The sequence below is a fragment of the Centroberyx affinis genome, unplaced genomic scaffold (assembly GCF_046629955.1).
Source record: "Centroberyx affinis isolate AG114_WGS23_722 - 3 ecotype Tasmania unplaced genomic scaffold, CSIRO-AGI_Caff_v1 ptg000021l_1, whole genome shotgun sequence".
NCBI lineage: Eukaryota > Metazoa > Chordata > Actinopteri > Beryciformes > Berycidae > Centroberyx > Centroberyx affinis.
Genome location: NW_027278735.1, coordinates 76,375 through 94,928, shown reverse-complemented (window position 1 = coordinate 94,928; position 18,554 = coordinate 76,375). Strand labels below are relative to the sequence as shown.

At 39.3% G+C, this 18,554-nt stretch overlaps 2 protein-coding genes across 3 annotated transcripts; one reads left to right on the top strand and one right to left on the bottom strand.

Annotated features, from left to right (window-relative positions):
* Nucleotides 1–1,930: 1,930 nt before the first annotated feature.
* On the bottom strand, nt 1,931–6,159 carry cox8a (cytochrome c oxidase subunit 8A). The gene is made up of 2 exons (XM_071543912.1): nt 5,985–6,159; nt 1,931–2,323 (listed from the first exon to the last, which is right to left on the bottom strand). Exons 1-2 carry the CDS (start codon nt 6,099–6,101, stop codon nt 2,228–2,230), a joined length of 213 nt encoding a protein of 70 aa, XP_071400013.1. The 5' UTR covers nt 6,102–6,159; the 3' UTR covers nt 1,931–2,227.
* An 831-nt stretch (nt 6,160–6,990) lies between these two features.
* Nucleotides 6,991–17,991, top strand: LOC139664499 (glucosamine-6-phosphate deaminase 2). Of its 2 annotated transcripts, none has more exons than XM_071543380.1 (7): nt 6,991–7,065; nt 7,795–7,930; nt 8,055–8,156; nt 11,747–11,929; nt 12,460–12,644; nt 13,732–13,906; nt 14,476–17,991. In XM_071543380.1, the coding sequence occupies exons 2-7, from the start codon at nt 7,807–7,809 to the stop codon at nt 14,532–14,534; spliced, it is 828 nt and encodes a 275-aa protein (XP_071399481.1). In that variant the 5' UTR covers nt 6,991–7,065; nt 7,795–7,806; the 3' UTR covers nt 14,535–17,991. The 2 variants fall into 2 exon arrangements, with proteins under 2 accessions (XP_071399481.1, XP_071399541.1); XM_071543440.1 differs by having other exon boundaries at nt 6,996–7,065; nt 7,799–7,930.
* The last annotated feature ends 563 nt before the right edge of the window (nt 17,992–18,554 follow it).

The window sequence follows — 18,554 nt, the reverse complement described above, 5'->3', positions numbered from 1 at the left end:
CTGAACACCATTTAATGCAATGAATGTGTGAAACAAGTTGGAAAATACATTCTGCTATACTTCTGGAAAGTGACCCATTTGTAAAATTCCCTGATATTCCTGGAATACTCAAAACTCCAGTGTTGAATGCAACACAAAGTATGGTAAACATCACACTTTCTATGGTAAAGATGATACATAATTTTAACTGTGGCATCATCATTTTAACTCTCTTCTTTCAGGTTGCTCCTTTCTGGCCAGGCTCTATAGCTGCTTATTTTCAGATAAAAATCTGATTAATAAATCAAACAAGGGTCAGCCCAATATATCAGTTTGCTGATATATCGTGACAATATGCGCTTTTTTTTTTTTTTTTTGTAAATTAATTTTTCATTTAAAAGCAGTAATGTCCAAGAGTTTCCCCTACCACTGAAAGTCTGATTTAATGGGTTTTGATATCAGGTCAATCTGCCATGATAGAATCAAACTTGACTTTGAAATTTTGTCTGTTTTCTCCAACCCAATTTCGTTTATTTGTATAAATCGGTTTGAAATTGAGCTTAAAAACCAAAATGGGTAATTATACATTTAAAAGTGATTAGTGCACATAGGAGCAGAAAGACACAAATGGGGGAAAAGCATTGGAGGAGTATTTTAGATTAATATAAAAACACAAATTCCAGCTAGCGTGTGTAACATGGCCCACTGCCTATTGCAAACTTAATTTCACCAGAAAATATCCCAGGTAAGAAGCTATTTATACAATGAAATGATTTTGAAGAAGACTACTACTGAAACCAGTCATAAGGGAGCCAAAAGAGAAACAAACAGGAAAAATGATCAGTTTTACACCAAGTTCTTCATTATCCCCTTGAGGCAACATGGTGCCATGGGAGTAGAATATTTCTCATTGGAGGAGTTTCTTGGTCTGTTAGAACTGACATTCGGGAGATCAAAATAATTCTAAGCATTAAAGTTCCAAAGCAAATTTCTGACTGATGTTCCCAGAGAGCTGAGTGGTGAATGCCTCTGGAACTACTACTGCTGACCAAGGCTGAATCCCATCACAATGACAAAGTCAATGTTGTGATAAGATATGATGCCACGCATTGTTCCAACAGCAGTTTTGTTGAGAGGCATTTGGCATTTGAGTGCCCTGGGCGACCCCTTAGGGTGCAGATTGACCTGATGTCCTCTGGGTGCTGCTATAGAGTACCAAAACTTACAAAAGAACCCATTTATCACCACTGTAATGAGTTCATTTACACATGAAACAGCTTCTGAGCCTGAACTTTGTATGTTGTACTGGGGCCAGTTGCATAAAGCTAGTTTAAGACTAGTCTAAGCCTTAGACTGGTCTTAGATTCTAGTCTAATTAACACTGTCTGTTATTTAAATATTACAACCGACTTATTTTGAGGTAAGAAAGTTAGCCACCTTTCCCCCCGGCTAATCTTGAGTGAAGAACTTTGTTGTTATGGCAACGAGTCGGCCTAACTGTCAGAGTGGGAAGTTTAAATATTGTAGTTGTTACATACAAGATGCCAAATCTTTGGTTTTTGGGAAGAGTCTGAAGGAGAGAGAGAGTCTTTAGAGACAGAAACAAACCATTAGAGATCTACAACTACTAAGAAGTAGGAACAGGTAAATATAAATGTCTATAGCAAGTTTGACTTAAAGTCACATTTAAGTCTAAGACCAGGTCTATCTTTATGCAACTAGCCCCAGATGAGTAACTTTACTTTGCATTCAATCAAGCCATTGGCTTCCTCTCTGATCCCATCATCTGATCTTTGCCTGTGTCATATGATGTGATTTGTTCTGCATTATTTTTTAAAGTGTGTCTACAAACCAAATTTCCCACACAGGAAAAGATAATTCCATTTTGACTGGTAATTTGTAATGGCGACTTTTATGTTAGGGCTACAAAAATATAGGCAGGACAAGCAGAACAGTTGTTTAAATAAGATTTAATATCATTGTAACATATTCCTTATGAGGAAAGATGTCCAATTCAATATTCAATTGATGTTGCGCAGCCGATCGTTTGGCTGATGTTCTTTAAAACCGACATCTAAAAAGGAAGAGAGTAAACTGTCACAGAGGTAGAAGAGTGAAGGGTTAAAAACTTGTTCCATAGTTTGTCTTCTGTTCCAGGGAGGTTGGTGACGATGGTCCCGGGTTATTACTGGAGTAGGTGTGACAGTGAGCTGGACACGCCAGGTAAAAGACAGTTAAAACGTCCATCTTAGTCTTTCTTCTTGTAGTCCTCAAGGTGGGCTAGGATCCATCCAGATGGTCCCAGGATAGCCAGAGCGAACATCCCCAGTCCGACGGCAGTTTCCTGGACAAGAGAGGTGGCATTCATTCATTTCAGATACAACCATTATTAGTGATGTGACCATATACATTCGTTCAATATCATCGCAATACAAAAATGTGACAATACGCATCGTGGGGCAGAAAAATGAATAATGATATTAGCTCCATTTTATTCTGCTGTAGTAATCACAAATGAAACGGCTTGACCATCACAGTTTCACAAGCTCTCTATCCAAATTATATTATTAACACTTTGTAATGACATTTTTATAAAACAAACAAACATAAATCTGCAGAGTCAGATTTTGTTGTCACTGAACTTTATCACATCGTATCGTGGTTGTATCGAATCATGAACTTCATATTGTGTATAGAGCTGCAATGATTAATCGATTAATTGATTAGTTGTCAACTATTAAATTAATCGCCAACTATTTTGATAATCGATGTGAGTAATTTTAAGAAAAATAAGTCAAAATTCTCTGATTCCAGCTTCTTAAATGTGAATATTTTCTGGTTTCTTTCCTCCTCTATGACAGTAAACTGAATATCTTTGGGTTGTGGACAAAACAAGACATTTGAGGACGTCATCTTGGGCTTTGGGAAACACTGATCAACATTTTTCACCATTTTCTGACATTTTATAGACCAAACAACTAATCGATTAATCGAGAAAATAATCGACAGATTAATCGACAATGAAAATAATCGTTAGTTGCAGCCCTGATCATGAGATAAGCATATCATCCCATCCCTACTGTTCGCTAATGCTACATTCAAGACAACTGGGAAACGTCCTACGTCCATATAGGAAAAATCCATTTGAACGGCCCTCCAACACGTAATTCCTAATTGGAAACTTGGGACCCGACACATAGTTCTGTAATATCATGTAAATGCAAATCAGACCTCTTAAGTTTCTCTTTGCATGCCGTACTTTAAAAGCAATTAATACAGTTGGATACTTGCAAAATTGGAAGGTTGTTCTACATTAATGCTAAAATTGCACAGTAGCCTTTGGGCTAGACCAGTGGTTCTCAACGTGGGGTCCGGGGACCACCAGGGGTCCTTGAGGGGGTTCCAGGGGGTCCCCAGCAAATTGATGAATTGTTAAAACTTCAGCATCATTACATTTACAAGAAGTGAACACAATTATAGAATGTAGAAGAATGACTATTTTGGTCATAGTTTCTCTGTTATCTTTCTACCTACAATACAGATAGTCATGGAATTCTGGACAAAATCATATCTAATAATAAAAACATTCTCAGATTTGGGTCCAAGAGACAAAATCTCATCAAATCGGGGTCCGTGGCTCTGATGTGGACTAAATTAGGGGTTCTTGATATGAAAAAGGTTGAGAATCACTGGGCTAGACGATTTTAAAAAAGTGATAATTATTGATCCTGGCTCACGCTCTGAGGTGGTTAAGTAGGAAATTCCAAGTGCTCCAAAGTTTCCTAGTCCCCAGTTGTTTTGAACGTACCACAACAACAAGTGTGATCATATGACCGTGCAAGTGACACACACATCCAGATACATACGACAACCACACACGTCATCTCTGAATTTAAAAGCCGTCCGGATCAATGAGTTAAGTCACTGAGGAGCCATGCAAATATTTTACCACACACGTCAGCCTGGGAAACTAATCCCAAGATTTTCTTATTGTCATGGCAACACTAACGGCTTAAAGTTAGATGCCTGTTACTTTGGATCGTTTTAAAGATGATTTTAACCCTCCCTGCTTCTATCTGTAACAGTTTGTAATTGATTGCTTTTACTCAACTGTTTCTTTTTGATTTTTCTTTTGTTTCTTATCTATTATTACTGTCATTGTATGTTTGCTTTGTCTGTTTGTTCGCCTTATTTTAATATTGTACATTCAAAGTCACTGTAAATGAGGGTCACCCTCAGTGATTTTCCTATTCAAGTAAAGGTTGTGAATGAACGAACAAACTGATTTGATTGTCCAAATACAAGTGGCATGTAGGTTGCATGCCTCGGGATGTGATTTTGCACCAGATATCCATGTGGTCTATATGGGAATTTATTATAAACCATCAGATCTGTGTCACATGTGAGGGGAAAAAAATACAAATCAGAAGTGGGACACTTTCAGCTGCAGTATTAGACATGCTGGAGATGAGACATTACAATACTGTAGCTATTATTTCCATTTAGAGCGTGAAATAATAACTCAAATTGATTTTGACTGCTGTTGCCTCCTGCAAATGTTGCTGCAGGTGAGATGATCCAGGATTAGTTCCATGACTATTTAGACACTGACACAGTGGTTTTGCTCCACAGTTGTATTACTTTGAAAATAAAAATAAAATATTATAATGACTATTGGGGCTGCAACTAACGACCATTTTCATTGTCGATTTATCTGTTGATTATTTTCTCGATTAATCGATTAGTTGTTTGGTCTATAAAATGTCAGAAAATGGTGAAAAATGTGGATCAGTGTTTCCCAAAGCCCAAGATGACGTCCTCAAATGTCTTGTTTTGTCCACAACCCAAAGATATTCAGTTTACTGTCATAGAGGAGGAAAGAACCCAGAAAATATTCACATTTAAGAAGCTGGAATCAGAGAATTTTGACTTATTTTTCTTAAAAAATTACTCAAACCTATTAATCAATTATCAAAATAGTTTTCAATTAATTTAATAGTTGACAACTAATCGATTAATCGATGCAGCTCTAATGACTATGAAGCTGAAGTGCTGACTGTCAACATTTAGTAGTTATTTTGAGATATTTATTGCTGTACCAAATGAAGAATCAATGAGCTACAGGTCAGTTTGTACATGGTACCCCTCACTTTAGGGTGCTACAGGGTTTTGGACAGATTACGTTAAATAATGTAGCCCAGTGATTCTCTGTGGACCCTTAGTCCACATTAGACCCCCATTTGATGAGATTTTGTCTCTTGGACACAAATCTGAGAATATTTTTATTGTCAGATATGATTGTGTCCAGAATCCCGTGACTATCTGTATTGTAGGTAGAGAGATAACAGAGAAACTATGATCAAAACAGTCATTCTTCTACATTCTCCAATTGTGTTAACTTCTTGTAAATGAAAGTTTTACAATTCATAAATTTACTGGGGATCCCCTGGAACCCCCTCAAGGACCCCTGGTGGTCCCCGAACCCCACGTTGAGAACCACTGATGTAACCTGTATTGTTATGTGGCCAATAGTAACTGTACAATGACTCAAAGTGGTCAGCCACCTAGCCTGGCTCCTGCCTTTCCACACATTCATTTCACGGATCATGTTTTAATTCATATCAGCCTGTGAAGTGTATACGTTTGCATGAGAAAATCAACATTACACTGACAGATTTGTAATGGTTCAGTCCGACGTTAAACGGCAGTTTATGCCACAGGGAGGTTAGGCCGAATTTGGTGAAGGAAGTTGAACTGGGGACACTCCAAAATTCACTTAAATGAAGTTTTTTTCAGGCATGCTGTGATTTCTATACAATTATTACATTTCATTTAGCCATTTATTGCAAAATATAAGAAAACAAGAATAGCACGTAACCACTGGCTCCATGAAAACCGGTTTTGACCTCGTCAGCCAAGGGCGGCACGGTCGCTAACGCTAGCTAGAAACGGAGTTAGCATTAGCATTAGCGCAAGGAGGTTTGGTGATTTAAAAGCGGACTTACGACGGGACCGAGCGCGTCCTTCGCCGGTCTGGTGTAGAGATTAGCCCGCTGAGTGACGGCGGGTCCCCGCAGAGCAGGGGCCACGCGGGTAGCGATAGTCCTCAGGAGCCCGGGCATGTTTATCTGCTGCGGTAAAGCGACTTTCTCCTCGCTTGAAGCTGTAATGAAGAAGAGGAAGTGGATGCAACGCAGAGGTGAAGCGTGTTCTTCTTCTTCTGCTCCACCCGGGCTCAATGGTGAGTCGCATACTGCCGCCTAGTGTCTTGGATGGTGATGTACATGGAGGTATCATTAATTCAGGGGTTTTCAAAGTTGGTGGGCTCCCCAGCAAAACTATGAATGGTTTAATTTCACTATTATTTAATTAACTGGAAACAGAATGCATAAGGATGACTATTTTACACGTAATTTATCTAGTGAAGATTGAGCTCCATGCGCTTTTCCAGCTCCACCCTGCTTCACGTTCATACAGTTTCACTCACTCACACTGGGAGGTGCCCAGTACAACCACAGTCTTTGGTGGTTGTTTTTTATTGTAAAAATTCCTATGATCGGTATTAACAGATTTTATCATTATACGTATCATTAAGAAGATCACTTAACAACTCTAATATTTAAAATAATGCAAGGGAGCAGAGATGTGGAATGGTTTACTTGCAAAACATCACACTTTAATTATTTCCATGCTGCCTCCCCTATAAACTGAATCTCTTTGTATGTATAGCCTACTGTATATATGGTATAGTCCCATATTGGGAGCCCAGCAATAGAGTTCGTTTTCTTTACGGAAGAGGAGGGCTACATGTGAAAAAATTCATTTAAGTCAGAATTCTGGAACTCTAGGAATAAACTCATTAATTTCAGATTATTGGCAGAACTCAAATACATTTTGAAGCTAAAAAAACAAAAAAAGAGAGAAAAAATATCGTCAATCACGTGTGTCTTATTGTGTGCCGTGATTGGCGAGTGCCGCCCACCTGAAGTCACGTGACTTGTAACGGGTCATATGACCAAATAGACTTACTGAAATAATTGACTTCTTCCAAGTCTTCTCGACCATCAAATAGTGTATTTTTACAAGGTAAAAACAAGTAACTGCAGTATCATCTAGTGCGTGTTATTAACAATGGGTTTCAGGTTAGCTAAATAACTTTGGTTGGCTAGTTAGCTGTAGATAAGCATATAAGTAAAGTTGCGAGTGTCTTCTATCCAAGTTAGCTTCGCTCGCTAACGTTAGCCTCAGCTAACCTAGTCCCAATAGGTTACGTATGGGGTGAACGTCACGCCAAACTTCATTAAAAAATCTGACAATTTGATATGATCTTGGCTATCGACAATGTTACAAAATCCTTAAAATATGACGCAAGGCAATAATAGGAGCCTGACTTCAGTTCGGCATAAATTCGGTCCAACAAGCAGCACTTGTTTCATTATATTAACAACTTTTAGGATTGGTTCCCTCTGCTCGCTACCGTCACCGACGGTTTATAGTGATGAAAGAAGATTGTGGGCCAACTAATGTAAAAGTTGGAATTCTACAGCTGCTTGGTGGAGCATACGTATGCCGAATTGGAGAATAAATGTGTCTATGCAGGGTAGGCACGTAAAGGCATATTTTAACGTGTTAATACCTTTGCCTGTAAGCAAGACCACGTTAAATCGCCAGTTTTTGAATGGCCATTGGTTATTGTGTTCTAAATACAACAAACACAGGAACCAATTGAGCTTTTGTCGCCAGTAGAGTAGTACTAACTAACAACGTTACTGTTTTTCTTCCTGTAACTTCATCACACTACTCATGTCTGTTTAGCTAGTCGACAAAATGAGGCTGGTCATTCTGGAGGAATACGACTTGGCCAGCGAGTGGGCAGCCAAGTACATCCGTAACAGAATCGTCCAGTTCAAGCCCTCTGCGGAAAGATATTTCACTCTGGGGCTGCCTACAGGTAAACACGATGGGACATATACAGAAGAATTATTTCCTGGTCTAGCTAGTGGGCAAACTATTCTTGAAACGTCGTCATTATTATAAGTAATGTAAACTAAACTTGCTAATTTGTTTTCTTTTAGGAAGTACTCCGTATGGTTGTTACAAAAAATTGATTGAGTACCACAGAAGTGGGGACCTGTCTTTCAAGTATGTGAAAACCTTTAACATGGACGAATATGTAGGTGAGTTGAGTTGTATTTCACACTTTCCTAATCAGAGATGGTAAAGGGAATAGGGCTGCAACAGGAACCATATCACTGTGTAGTATTGAAAGGTGCACTACTGCTACCACTATATAACAGTCTTTTGCAATTTTAGGCTTTTTTTTGTCATAAATTGTGTTTCTATCTCTGTTTCACATGTGAGTGTGTTGGGGCACAAGGCAGGTCCTGAAAAAGTCTTAAAATGTCTAAAATCATATTATCTAAACTCAAGGCCTTAGAAGGACTTTAATACAGTTACATTTTACAGGATTCCCACTGGTCATGGAATTTCAGAGGTCTATTCCAGACATGGAGACAAGTCAGGGAATGATAAATTCTCTGGGGAAGCCAAGAAATTTTACAAACGGCTAACCTGGCAGGGGAATATAGACTTGTTTCACACATTCATTGCATAAGATGGTAGTTTTCAGCCCAACTGGAGTGGAAACCAGTAGAGCTGCAACAATTAATCGATTAGTTGTCAACTATTAAATTAATCGCCAACTATTTTGATAATCGATTAATCGGTTTGAGTAATTTTTTAAGAAAAATAAGCCAAAATTATCTGATTCCAGCTTCTTAAATGTGAATATTTTCTGGTTTCTTTCCTCCTCTATGACAGTAAACTGAATATCTTTGGGTTGTGGACAAAACAAGACATTTGAGGACGTCATCTTGGACTTTAGGAAACACTGATCCACATTTGTCACCATTTTCTGACATTTTATAGACCAAACAACTGATCGATTAATCGAGAAAATAATCGACAGATTAATCGACAATGAAAATAATCATTAGTTGCAGCCCTAGAAACCAGAATGTTTACCCCTGTAATCCCTGTACCCAGCTGTTTCTGAGCTGAAAAATAACGTTAGATTTTTAGGTCATGGAAGTGCTCTGACTTAGTTATGTAAAAGTCATGGAACAGTACATCAGGGCCACGGTGAAAATCCTGATTTTAAGTCTTAAATTCAGTTGTAAAAATGTTGTGGTTTGTCGGGATGCTGTTTTTCTGGTGGAAAATCAGCTCAGTTATGTAGACCTAATAAGTGTAGAGTTGTTTTAATTTTCACGTTCAATTGCAAATTCAGTCTCATATTTCATTATGTCTGGCATTAAAAAGGTCCTAAAGGCCCATTCACATCTAGAACAATAACTATAAAGATAACTATAACTATAAAAACATTGAAATCGTTCTACGTAAATAGAATGTCTGTGTTCACACTACAACTGTAACTATAAAAACATCCAAAACGACAACTAGAACTATATTCTTGGTTCTATCTCAGAGCGATTTTTCTGGCGGTAGAGACAACGATAAAACATCTTCAACCAATCAAACTAAAGTTCTACAAAGGACAGGTTGGGAGAGTTCAGTAGTTCACTGCAGTGATGGAGCTGCTGCTGAGGAACTGACTACAGAAGTCCAGAGGAACCCGGCGCTGTTTGACAAAGACCATCACCTCTAAAAATGTTGAAAAGAAACGTGACATACCGGTCGGGATCGGAACAGCTCTTGCTGTATAATTTCTGTATAAAGCATAATTACTTGGCCAACCTGACCGCAAATGCGCTATTATCCTATGTTTTCAATATGACCTGGAGGTAACAACATGTGTCTCCAGCAGCCTGTTGAAACCCGTTTAGCCACGGTGACGTTCAGGTGTTTCTCTCAACATGGGCTACAGGAGACTTTACTCTTTGACCCACAGTAGATGTGGTGTGCAGAGTCTCCTACTGGTAAAGAAATTAATAGCTTCACTTGGTGACCATTAGTACCATTAGCTCTCATATAAACAAAGCACAATAATGTTATCAAAGCTAAGACTGGGTATTGGCAAGGACCTCACGATACGATTGTATCACGATACATTGCGATACGAAACATATTGCGATACATTGCAATACTCTACATAATTTACTGAAAATTTAAAAATAGAGCTGAAAATACAACTTGCTGCGTACCACCTGGGTAGTCTAATATGTACATCACATTATATTGATAACTCAGCGGACAAATTGAGTCAAAACTATTTAATTCAAAGGGATTTGAGGGAAATTTAAGGACATTTTAAATCTGTTTAAAACATGAATAATATTTTTTTAATGTATCGATACGAGGGGCTGGAAAATCAATACAGTATCATGGAAAGAAAAAATATTGCAATACTCAGCTGTATCGATTTTTTTGCACAGCCCTAATGAAAGCGCCATAAAAGAGCATTATTATCTGCCATCTCTTCTCTCCTTTGCATGCATGAACCCAAATCCTTCGGCTCTGTCGTTATGAATAAGAAAAAGCATGTCGGTAAAGTAATCATGCTCCATTTTTTCCTCTGAATATTCGTCGCCGATATCGTTGTAGTGTGAACACTTGAGCAACAGCATATCGTTATAGTTTATAGTTATCTTTATAGTTGTCGCTCTAAGTGTGAATGGGCCTTAAGTCTTAAATTTAACTTGATGACACTTCTGAGAAAGTGCTGCTTGTGGCATCAGTTACTATTGAGTTGGGGCCCTTGATGGTCTCCCTGTCTTTTCTCTGATGGATTTCTCCCTGTATGCTTGTCGGATGTCAGTGCAAAATGGCAGCTCTAGAAAGAAGGCCTTACTCTTTGAGGGATTGACAACTGTTGATGTTTTAGATCTGCTGTCAAACCCCATTGTAGCTGCTGGAAATATCTTGATGCGATGTCACCTTGTCTACTTTTGGCCAGTTATCCACGGGAAAAAGAAAAATATACTGCCAAAGTGTGTTTAGGTGGATTTTTCCTTTAAAGCTGCACTAGGCCGTTTCGCACGTTGGCGCCCTCAAATGGCAGCAAGAGGTGACTGTTTGAATTTTGAGTAGTTGATTACCCCAAAATCCTTTAAGGTGACGTCAGTAAACTACCGTATTTCCTCTAATATTGGCCCGGGCCTTTATTTACCTCAACTGCAGAGGGTACCAGGCCTTTATTGGAAGCAGGCTTATATTAGAGACAGGCCTTTATTTCTAATTCCCTCTGTTTGATAAGTATATTTGCTCATATTTTAGTACGAAGCCTCCTTGTCTTCTGATCTGCTTCTGTTGGGGTTCGTTAGGTAGCCGTTTTTTTGTTACTGCGACGCATTACCGATAATTACGGTAATCGACGACGGCACGCTCCAGAGACTCCCGCCGGCCGAGCCGTCTTGTGGCATACTGCCATCTTGTGGCACTTGTACGTTACTACAAACTACAGTTACATTATATAACAGGCACCATGAGTTTACCGGTATCCACCGTTGTTTTTTCCTTAGTTTTTTTCCCCGGCCTGTATTTGGGGCCGGCCTTTATTTGTTTGTGCCAACGATTATCAGAGACCCGGCTTTTAATTGACTACCGGCCACTATTAGAGGAACTACGGTAAACGTCTTCTTCTTAGTGTCTTGAGGGGGTGGAGGTGGTGAAGAGGTCCTGGACCATTTCTTATTTTTGCGCTAAGGATAACCCTGGACTAAGAATGTGCAGTCCTAAAAGTACTATGGATGCAGGATTCGTGCGAGTGCAGGTCCTCAATCTAGACGGTGCATCTCCTGTCCTCTAGGTCTGCCTCGCGCCCATCCAGAGAGTTACCACTCCTACATGTGGAACAACGTCTTCAAGCACATCGACATCGATCCGGCCAACGCTCACATCTTGGACGGGAATGCGGAGGACCTGGAAGCGGAATGTCAGGCGTTTGAGCAGAAGATCGCGGCGGCCGGAGGAATCGATTTGTTTGTGGGAGGTTGGTCACATTTCAAGTTGTTTTTGTTTTTTTTTACTTGCGCTTACTGTCTCGGTGGGTGCCGTTTTGTTATCACCTTTGCTTATTTATGAGTTTGATGTCATCAGCTCAAGCCATACTGCAAGAGCATCTATCATAGTTTAACTTTGACACCATCGTTGCTAAGATCACCTGTCAATCAAACAGTGTGTCCAGTACTGACGTCTTTTTCCTTGGATTTTCTGTTGATGAAGTTTGAGTTTCTGTAGGTGGCGCTCTTTTCTTTGTCTGTTTAGCTATTGTGGCTATTGCTGCTCATGCTAACTACCCAGTTCTTCTATTTATTCTAAATAAGCCAAAAAACATAAAACGCATCACTGCCTGTGCACTAGAGAAGGTAGGTCTTTCCCAGGAAAGAGCTACCAGACACCGGGTGTTTAGATCAGCAAATGTAAAAGCTTTCATGGACTGACTCTAAATCACTATTGTGTTATACCTTTGTCTTTTGGTCTCTCTTTCGCATTCCCTCTCATTCTCTTTTCTCTCTCTAGGTATTGGCCCTGATGGCCACATAGCTTTCAATGAGCCGGGCTCCAGCCTGGTTTCCAGGACCAGAGTGAAGACCCTGGCCAAGGACACCATCGTGGCCAACGCTCGCTTCTTTGGCAACGACCTCTCCAAGGTTCCCACCATGGCTCTGACTGTGGGCGTGGGAACTGTCATGGACGCCAGAGAGGTCAGAAGGAGAGGCAGCAAATTCAATCATCCATCTACCTGCAAGAACATAATATCACTTTCAAAAAAGATTTCAGAATCAGAGTTACATAATTTGCTAAGTACAAGAAAATTTGAGAAATTTGTTTGAGTGGCATGTAGGGTTTGACCAACAGGGGGTTTGGAAGGCTGATTTTTGGATTTAAGTAGCCAATATTTTGTACCAATGTTCAGTATCTGTACATTTAACCATTTGCATGACCCCCCCCCCCACCATATAAAAACCATAAAACCATACCATAAAAATTCCACATATTCAGTGTTTCCATCAGATTTTTATTATTGTCAGGTTTGAAAAGCCTCTGAAACAGCATTTAGACCATGGGACGCTGTGTGGAATCTGATCAAAATGACTCATTAGAATGAATTCAGTTAAGGGATTCCCATAGAAAACCAGTGTAGTGTCAGTAGGTGTACAGACAGTTGCAGGAATAGGAGGAGGTTTATACAGATTGTGGGCATGTAGACAAAGGCCTTGAGCTGGATTCAGAATCGCATTATCTTAAAGGTGCTATTCAAATATAATAATTATTGCTGGAAACATTTCAAGTACATGAGCTGTATACCAGCCCACTGAGTCCTTCAATTGAATTTTACTCATTATTGGATAACAATACTATTCCTCCTGTTACTATTGCAGTGATCCGGACATATAATTTTGTTGCCTTTTGGTTATCCAGTCAATTCATTTTCTTGTTGGGTTGCTTTACCAGTTTCTTCTGTCTTTTGGTTGCATTTGTGGTCTAAACAGGCCTTGTAAATAAATGGGGTAGTTTTAGGTGGTCCCCAGCAAACTGAGGAATTTTTAACACAATTAGAGAATGTAGAAGAATGACTATTTTGGTCCTAGTTTCACTGTTAATCTCTACCTGCAATACAGACAGTTCATCATATCTAACAATAACAATATTCTCAGACTTGGGTCCGAGAGACAAAATCTCATTGAATGTGGGTCCGTGGCTCTAATGTGGACTAAATTAGGGGTCCTTGATATAAAAAAGGTTGAGAATCACTGTTCTAGTGTGTTCTAATTTTGCTTTTCTTCTCAGGTGATGATTCTGATCACCGGAGCCCACAAAGCCTTTGCCCTGTATAAGGCCATAGAGGAGGGAGTGAACCACATGTGGACGGTGTCGGCCTTCCAGCAGCATCCACGCACCATCTTTGTCTGCGACGAGGACGCCACGCTGGAGCTAAGAGTCAAAACGGTCAAATACTTCAAAGGTACCAAAGACACATCCACCATTGCTAGGGCTGATGCTCTTTCCATAAAACGGTTACTGCTTGTACACACAGTGAGCAACTTGGTTGATGTGTCGCTCTATTCTGACTGATAGTGGGCGGTGCGAGAGGCTTTCAAAAAAAAACAAAAAAAACAAAAAAATTTTCAGCTCTATAGGAAATGAATGGACTTCCAGTGACTTGTTGATCATGTCGCTTACAGTGTGAATGCATGGTTAAAGGGAAGTCAATGTGAGGAGTATTTTGTTTGCATCATTCAATTTAAACTCAGTTTAAAATGATGCCAATCCAAAATTACCTATAAACTTGGGTGTCATTGGCTTGATTGACTTTTACTGATATGATGCACACAGAGCTAGATCCACACCAAAACACAAAGAGTAACTAAACCCCAAACCCAAATCTGTGTAAAGCCTGACATCTAATGGTAAAAAGCATGCTACTGAAATTGCCATCTGCTATTAGCTGATCTTTGGTGCCAGCTGAATCTATGCGAAAATGTCACAGGTTAAGAGTTTAAGTCTCCCCTTTCCTTCTTGTTGTCATTTCAGGTTTAATGCACGTTCACAATAGACTGGTGGACCCGGTGCTCAGCATGAAGGACCAGTAACCCTAAGATCTCCAAGGAAACGAATAGAAGACGTCAAAATGGTGAATGGATCCCAGGGTTACAACAAGGAAGAAGGAGAGCCTTAGCATTCTGGTAATCTTTGATATACCAGAGCAGCTGTTGAGTCACTGCCTTGGCCACAACGTCTGACCAACTATTGTGGCTTCTACAAATGCTTCTGTCATAGACATCAACTGTCATTGGATATTGTTTGCTTCTTACATTGTTACAGAATATTGATGAGAGGGAAATGTTAAAGCGTCTTACTTTTCAGATGCTCAAGTAATCATGAAATTGCTCCACTCATCAAGAATATGAAGGTTCTGTCCCACAGAGGGCTTTTGCTGTAGTAACTTTTCACGTAAAGGATAATACCGGGGTTTGTTTGTCTTTTTAATTTGTGCCACTGGTCTAGGTTGCCCCTCTTCTTTCCATTATTCATGGGTTTGTCTGCACACAGTCAGCATAGTTGGAGATATCGGGGTTTGTTTTCCTCCCTTCAGAAGAAGCCATTTGCTGCCATTCATTCTTGTACAGTATAAAAAACAAGCGAGATAATCCATCACAGTAAACATGAAGCCTTCATTTATCCTTATTTCATTGTGCTGAGTTGAGTGTTTTTGTATCAGTATGCGCATTATTTTACACTCCGCGTCCTGTCAATCACCTGACACCCACAGGAACAAATGGAAGTCTCCAGGAAATAATCCCTCAAAAACATGTTGCCTTACAAATGAATTAATTTCAAGCTAGGTTTGACACCACAAAGTTTGTAAAAACAATAAAAAAGAAGTAAATGTTAAAAAATCTAATTACATATATATAACACCGATATTCTCCTTTTTAAGAAATATTTTCTTAAAGTATTTTCCTCTTAAGAAAATTAAGAAATATAATCACAGTACAAGTATACGAGTTATATTCTCTCCACGGGGGAGATTTCATTGTCACTTCCAAGACAGAGCATTTGGACCTAATGGTTTATTTTTACTGGGGGAGGTCCGGCAGTTGTAGTTATTACCAACAGCAGGAAAGTTCAAAATGTGGGGCAAATTACCTACCAATTTTCGTTATTTTTCTTATTCGTATTCGAGTTAAGGGAAATTACAGACACCCATGGTCCTTTATGATTGATCCTCTGGAATTACACACAGAGAATTTAATTTCATATTTACATAACAGGACCTTCCCCTGTAAAATGAATCCAGTTGTGCTTAAGTCGTTTTTGATACTCTCAGAAGGCCTTGTGTTGTCCTTGTTTTTAACTCCTAGTGAGTTCTGATATTTACCTTCACTCTCATCTTTTCCACCCCTCCTCCTCCCCCCGTTGACATTTTAGTTGGTATAAGGAATGTTGTAAATTGGTTGAACTGAGCCCAGTCTACTCCTATTGAAATGTATTTTCTACAAAAACAACAATGCATATCTTCCACCCTCTGTGCTGATTATTTTTTTGTGTATGTTAGCTTTATGTTTTTTCATCAGTCATTCAGACCTGAACAGTCGCCCAGAGGAAGGAATGACTATACTGTTACTATCAAATCGACAGGTTGTCTATGATAATAAAGATGTTGCTTAATATTTGGTTCAAAGCACACTAGTCACTTAAAGTGACATTTCACTTTGGTTGAACATTATCTTTTAATCTTTTGTGTATCTGCGGAAAGTTAACTTAGCTGCAAAAACTAAACTGCAAAAAAACAGCATTATGGTATTGTTTCATTCTGGGCCCACAGTCATTATATCCAAAAATTCTGAATGTACTTGGTGACAGCAGATCCCCAGTGGATATGGAAGGAATATGGAAGGTTGACTCCTTCTGAACTCCTATGTGCGAAAAATGGTGAAGGTTCTACCATTGTGAAATATTGCTTTAAGAACCTAATGTCTGCCACAGGTTTACCAGGGTCAAGTAGACTTATATTTTAAAAGAGAGGAGTATTGATGACACCACTGATTATCACATATCGAGGCAACAGTTGACCTTAAAGTGGAAATGGTTTTCCATCAAATTCAAATTCATACTGTAAACTTTAAAACTTTAACACCAACTGAACGGCTAATGTCATGTAATGTGTGTAATGATAATGTTTGGCATTTCTAAATGTAGTTACAACTTGGCCGTCTCAACAGAATTGAATAGACATGATTAATTTCTGAACAGTGAACAGTTTTGTGTTTAGATAATGTCCGCTTGTTAGCTAGCTAACTATTGTCTTGTTAACACATCTGATTATCACACTAGCTAATGTGTCTAGTAGAGGCTAGTGGTAGTAGTGGCCAGTAGTCTCATGTTAACACTAACATCGATTTGCTAAAAAAAAAAATAGCCTTCTGGCTACTTGGTTAGCTAACAAAGCTGAAAATCAGCAGTTCAGGGAACTTCAACTGAGCTGACTCTTCTCAAGCTACAACTCAGTGTTTTGGAGTAGAGACTAAGGCTAAAGACAAGACAGTTTACTGTGTCACACTACATTTGGAAATAAATTACCTTATCAGACTATTCACTTTTACTTAGACCGTTAATTGACCTACAGCAACATCACAACAATCTTGTTCAGCTAGCTCTCTTTTTCTCGTCTGGTTGTTATATATTTTGATACATTTACTGACAGCTAATTCTACATTAGACCTCCATGATGGAGCCACACCTGGTTGATAGATTTGTGAGCAAACTGCAAAGCAGGAACAACACTCACACAGTCATCTCATCTGTATTTTTGTTAACATGCCATGTTACAGGCATATTGTTAGTTTTGGTTATTGATTATTTTTGGGGCATTTTTTTCCTTTATTTGATAGTACGCAGTGGAGGGTGACAGGAAAGATTAGGATGGGGGAAAGTCCAGATTTGAACCCAGGATGTTGTAGTTACATGGTATGTGCCTCAGCCAACTGAGCCACCAGGACACCTGATGTTACACTTTTGGATATTTGGTGGTTGTCACTGTCAACATGATAAGAATGACTTTGTAATGCTAACAGGCATAGGGAGAGACTGGTAGCGCACTAGCTGTTTCCTATAGGTATGTAGTATGTTTGTATGTACTTGTATGTATGTCTATTCACTACACTCCATTTGTATAGCCTACATGTGTTATCCTGCCAGTTTGCAGCCACAGCATGCGTTACATGCACTGGAATTGCACTTCCTGAAGTGGCCTGCTGTGATATTTTGCCATTGTTTGCACAAATTAGGAGAATATGCCAAATCAGAATGTCCTTTCTTATCTGTTCATATGTGAATGGGGTTTTGTAACATTCAAACATTTCCAATGTAAGGTTGTAACTTTTTCCCCCCCATCTTTTGTGCGGTTGGTTTGGTTACAATATTCCCTCCTTGGCGTTTTTGTATTCAAATGCCATTCCTCCTGGGCCAAGGCAGTTACTGTGATATATTTTAGCAATTGTTTTTGCACATGTGTCGTAGTTCTTAACGCTTAGTTTTCTAATGACAATAAACATTTTCTTAAGAATGCTTTGCTTTATACCTTTCTTTCATTAAGACCCTTCTGTCCATTATGCCTCTCCGGGATCGTGCATTTTAAGGTCAAGGAGATGTGATTATGAAACCCTTTTGATGAGAGACAAGATGGGTTTCAATACTTTAATCATAAATTGAGTCATACTGCATCACAAACCACTCTTTAATCAAGTTGTGTGTGTTGAAGTGCAGTCCCACTGGCATACACAGGGTGGCAGTCATTCCTTAGCTTTGTAACTAATGGCTGTACAGATAACTGTTGACAGGAGTGTGTAGCTTCATGAGGTGGAGTGGAAGAGAAACCTGGGGCCAAGCATTGAAAGAACCAGGCACCTTTGTTGTATTTGTCAAAGCAGTGGTTCTCAACGGGGGGTCCGGGGACCACCAGGGGTCCTTGAGGAAGTTCCAGGGGGTCCCCAGTAAACTGAAAAACTGTAAAACTTCTCTCTACCTACAATACAGATAGTCATGGAATTCTGGACAAAATCATATCTAACAATAAAAATATTCTCAGATTTGGGGTTGAGAGACAAAAT